The 4,708-nt window shown below is 47.9% G+C and overlaps 1 protein-coding gene across 2 annotated transcripts; it reads left to right on the top strand.

Moving 5' to 3' along the window:
* Positions 1–2,831: 2,831 nt before the first annotated feature.
* LOC117190916 lies at positions 2,832–4,226 on the top strand. 2 transcript variants are annotated; one of them, XR_004473881.1, is made up of 4 exons: positions 2,832–2,999; positions 3,059–3,151; positions 3,210–3,269; positions 3,328–3,469. XR_004473881.1 is itself a non-coding variant. In XM_033395921.1 (4 exons), exons 1-4 carry the CDS (start codon positions 2,878–2,880, stop codon positions 4,116–4,118), a joined length of 918 nt encoding a protein of 305 aa, XP_033251812.1. In that variant the 5' UTR covers positions 2,839–2,877; the 3' UTR covers positions 4,119–4,226. The 2 variants fall into 2 exon arrangements, 1 of the variants encoding a protein (XP_033251812.1); XM_033395921.1 differs by lacking the exon at positions 3,328–3,469 and adding an exon at positions 3,476–4,226 and having other exon boundaries at positions 2,839–2,999.
* The last annotated feature ends 482 nt before the right edge of the window (positions 4,227–4,708 follow it).

Genomic DNA, 4,708 nt, shown 5'->3' with positions numbered 1-4,708 from the left:
GATGGTCTTCCGGACGCCGAGGTGAACTGCTGTTGGTTCATCGTGGAATTCGCGGAGTACTCTTGTTCGGCCGTTCTTAGGCACGCATAGTTTCCACGGAATGTGGTCGTCGTCGTCGGCTCCGTATCCTAGGTAGCGGTACAGCTGTCCGTTTTCGTATGTGTAGTCCGGGTATTTCTGGGACTCGTCTTGGACCTGTTAGATTCTTTGTTTGAGCCAGACTGATTTGCGAGGACCCCCTCTCCCTTCAATCTCTTGAGGGAGAACTGCGCCCACTCCAAGGTTGCTCGCGTCCGTCTGCAGGGAAAATTCGACATTGAAGTCTGGGCAGGCGAGTACGGGGGCGGTGAGCATCTTGTTGTTCTTCACTCCATGTCCATGCTTTCCGTTTCTACAGCAACAGCGACATCGACTGGACCACGAAGGAACAGATCTGCGGTACCAACCAGCCATGCCCACGCATTGTTGTAGTTCCTTCAGGTTGGTCAGTGGCCTCAGATCTTTTACTGCCGCGATTTTGTCGGGGTCCGTGTGGATGCCATCTTCGCTGATCATGTGGCCCAGGTATTTTATCCGGCATTGGAAGAAGGCGCAGCTGTCCGAAAGGCATGACTTGCCATTGGTACAGCCCCTATCCGGCTATCGTGAATGCCGTGACTTTCCGGCTATCGCGGGACAATATCTGCCAGTACCCGTTTTTCAGGTCCAGGATCGTGATGAAGCGTGCGTTTAGGAGTCGCTCTAATATGTAGTTGATCCTTTGCAGCGGGTAAGCGTCCGGGATCTTCCGTCCTTTTGTTGCGGACCAGGACGATTGTCGCGCTGTGGGCGCTCCGGGATGGTTCGTTTAGATCCTCCGCTATCAGTTGGTCAACCTGTTCGTCGATGATCCGCCGCATGGCTGTATTTTTCGGGTAGTAACGCTGTTTTTTCGGCCTGTATTTTCGGCACGATGTCGTGGGGCCATGGGTCGCAGATTAGTTCCGAATCGTCCTCGTTTGGTTCGTCGTTTCCTAGGTCGCAAGTGTGGTCGAGGTTCTCAGGGAGGACCGTTTTGTCGAATGCGCTTGTTGGTTCGACTTGGCCCTGGTATTTGCTCATGTGGGTGGCTACCGTGTGGGCAACGAGGGTTTCCGACATGGCTCCTGACGTGGTACTGGGCCACATGCTGGCGCTGCGCTGGTAGTTGCCTGCCGATTGGTTCCGATTGGCGTCTCGTGTGGCGGTGGTTGCCTTTCCCAGTTCCTGCCTGGAAAGGCGCGGGAGTAGCAGGTCGGTCTATGTCATAAGGCTTTTGTGTGGCGGTTGTCGCCGGTGGGGCCGGGTTGTTTTTCGGAGCGGCCTCCTGTATTTCGTTCCCTTCGTTGGCGGCTCGCTTTCTTCGCTGCTTTGCTTAGTCTTGGGTTGTGTCTCGTGTCGGGTGGGGGATTCGTTGACGGCGGGGGTCGGAGATGGAGGCGCGTGGTGCTACAACGGATTGTGCGCAACTGGATTCTCGCTGGATTTCGCTTCGAGTTGTTTTCTTGGTTCTCTAGCGGCCGTGGGTTTTTAGTCCACAACCCTTCGTCGATGTTCCCTCAGGTCCGCGACGTTTCAGGTTGAGTTAATCTCAGTCACGTCCAGGGGTCAATCCACAAGAAATTTGTAGAAATTGATGGAACTTGGAGGGAGGCGTCAGGGTTAACCTGTTGCAGAGGGGGTGGATCGCGCTCGAGCAAGAGTCGCTACCGTGCAGGAGGAGGGGTAGAGTAGGATAGCAGTGTTGGTGCCTTGGTGATTTGAAATGAACTTACGCAGCTGATGTTATTCGGGTATTCTACCTGGCATTTCACCTTATTATTATTATTACTTTGCACTTGAGCACTGATTCTTATATTTACACTGCGTTTAGGATCGGGCTTTTAGCTAGGTGTGGAGAGGGTTTTCTCAGAGTTAGGAAGCACGTATGGCGAATAATATATGTATTAATCTATGTGTGTAGAGGCTTTGTAGCGAGCCCTTTTAGGTTCCTTAAAATTGACTGACCCCACTCTGTTCGCTTTTCCCATATTGACTGCAGAAGAAGCTTAGCAATCAAAATGGCTCAAACACAGACATAACGACTCGCAATACTTCTCGCTCAGACGGTATTCTTGGTTCTGAAAAGATTGATGCGTCAATTTTGTTAAACGATAGTGAGAACCAAAATTCGTCGCTGCGTGTACACCAGTACATTCACAGAATGTGCTAAGATGCATCCCTATCAAGAGTTATGCGGTCTGCTTCTTGTTCGTTACCAAAAACGTTGTTGAAGAATTTTCTCTCAAACTTTCTCATTTCGCATCCTCCTTTTTGTGAATGTCAACTATCTCCTTCATAACTCTCACAGCCGTTTCTTCGGATGAAAAACAATGCACCAAATCATAATGGCATTTATATTTTGCACGTATTGAACAAGGCCGGCGAACATTTGGCTCCAAAGGTCATGACCTGCATTTCATACTCGTTCATCTAGTTGCCTGGATTCTTCCTCCATCTATACTCCTTTCGAATTATGACTTGGTGGAACATTTCAGCTATATCAGCGCAGACTCCAATCGGTTACTGTCATCAGGAATGAGGTAGAGGGACTGTTGTGAACCAACCACATGCCTATACCAAAGGGAAGAGACAGAACTGCTTTCGCTAGTAGCTAAAATTGAGAACGCCGTTCACAATAAAAAGTATGCACTGGGAGTATTTGTTTTCTTTGTTTTCCAGTTCCGTTATGCGGAGGAGTAGTACAAAAAGCGTATCATTGATTCAGTCATGAGCACGTACTCGCAAATTTCATGTGTGTCATTCTAGTACAGATTATACATGTAAATGTCATGTGTGTCATTCTAGTACAGATTATACATGTACAAAATTTCAATTTTCTATGAGGCTTGCTCCCAAAAAATCGACTGTTTTCCTTGCTGGGTTGCAGGCAATATGGCTATACAAATCTTGTCCGATTCTTACGCGTATTTGCACAATTGGTATATTAAGCATTCGAGGTAGCGAGTTCCTGTTGACTCATTGACGGTATCCTCCACAGCTTTATGCGATTGTATTACAAAATTATTGGATCGATACTTTTTGAACGCCTACTGAGTTGGCTTAAAATTTGTCTTACCTATTTTCTGATTTGGTAAGTTGATCAGTAGTTTAATGAAGATTCTTTTAAGCTACTGACATGACCCCGGCAGTTGTACAATCGTCTGGAGCACTCTTAAGCGATGGCAAAATTATTTTGGATATTTCTGTTGGTAAGTTAATCAGTAGAGGAATGCAAATCCTGTTGGGCACTGACATGATTCCTGACAGTTCTATAAGCGTCTGCAGTCCTCTGATGCTATCATGCTCTACCGCCTTGGTAAACTTGCTTTCAAATTTTTTCTGTTATTTTCGCATTTGATAAGATCGGAAGTAGATTTTGCAAATACTTTCAAATAATATACGGCAACCTTCACAGGCTTATGTACCACTGGACTGCCTTCTGGTCCAGGCGTGTGGTGCGTCGCTACCTTTACCAGAGCGACCTCGCTGTCTGGCAGAAAATCTACGGGATGCCGGATAACGGTTGGCACAAGGCAAGCAGGGTCGTGTGCGACGACTGTCGGATGAATCGCGTGGGTAAATTGATTGACCAGGCAAAAGTATGCCTGGATGTGGTGCTACTGTCTACCGCCAATGTCAAGTACATTGACCGCATATTGGCGGCACATATTCGGGGTGTCACTGTACGCGTTCTCGCCAGCGACAAAATGCTCGCGGCTAATGGGCCAGCGATGAAGCTACTCTGCGCCTTGAGTGTGCAGGTGCGCTGCTACTCAATCGGAGTAATATTCGGGTACAATTTTGCTATAATAGACAGTGAAAAGCGAGCCCTGGAGATAGAGGCCAAGCAGGATACGGTCCACACGTGTCTTTGGCGACTAAGGGGTAACATGAAAGGGTGTCTAAACTGGATCCTACTGGCCGCGTTGCAGAAACGTGATTATAGGAATGACAATCGCCACTACCAAAAATTTTTTGATGAATGGAACTTCTTATATCCTGTCACCCCGTCCTACTTCATAGCATATAATTTGCCTTCACCGCAGCATAAAGCATAGATCAAAGGGTTAGTTAGTTACGTTTTCACCTCCGCTTCAACCAACTGACCTACCGCGTGAATATCCACAAACACGATCCATATTGATGTATATAAATATACAACAAAACCCAGCTGCTTTTCCTTTCTGTGACGACTGCTAGGAGTGAAACTGGAATAGTCGCTGGATAATTGAGCCCTCGATCCGCCCACCGACAAACATTGGTGTTTTGAGCCGGATCTTCGCCTGGATAAAAGGAGAAGTCCACCCCAGCAAGCACCGGTGGATAATTCCCAATTTCCAAGATAAGTACGGATTCCCCATCTGCACATCTTTAGCGTCTCCTCTCCTCCTGGTCCCAGTCGACTGGACATACATATATATACGTGCCGCTTCTTTCCTTTCACCATTCTATCGACGGATCCATATTATCGGCAATTCCGGGCGTTCTCCGCTTACTCGAGTCCTCCTAAATACCCACATCCACATACCGGATAAAAGTGCTTATAAATCCGTTATCTGTGCAACCAGTTAGGTTAGGTTAGGTTAAGGCGGTAGCCGGGAGGGGGCGGATAAGAGCCTCCCGCCCCCAAGCTCACTTGGACCTATAA

This window comes from Drosophila miranda, assembly GCF_003369915.1.
Source record: "Drosophila miranda strain MSH22 chromosome Y unlocalized genomic scaffold, D.miranda_PacBio2.1 Contig_Y1_pilon, whole genome shotgun sequence".
Lineage (NCBI taxonomy): Eukaryota > Metazoa > Arthropoda > Insecta > Diptera > Drosophilidae > Drosophila > Drosophila miranda.
The sequence above is the reverse complement of the archived record's forward strand: the minus strand, read 5'-3'. Positions and strand labels throughout refer to the sequence as shown.

What these genes read in the sequence shown, in the direction of transcription:
- LOC117190916 (XM_033395921.1), top strand. Translation starts at nt 2,878, where the DNA reads ATGTACAAAATTTCAATTTTCTATGAGGCTTGCTCCCAAAAAATCGAC. An exon ending in TACGCGTATTTGCACAATTG is followed by an intron (nt 3,000 to 3,058) that starts GTATATTAAGCA and finishes TATCCTCCACAG; the next exon opens with CTTTATGCGATTGTATTACA. An exon ending in CTTACCTATTTTCTGATTTG is followed by an intron (nt 3,152 to 3,209) that starts GTAAGTTGATCA and finishes TGACCCCGGCAG; the next exon opens with TTGTACAATCGTCTGGAGCA.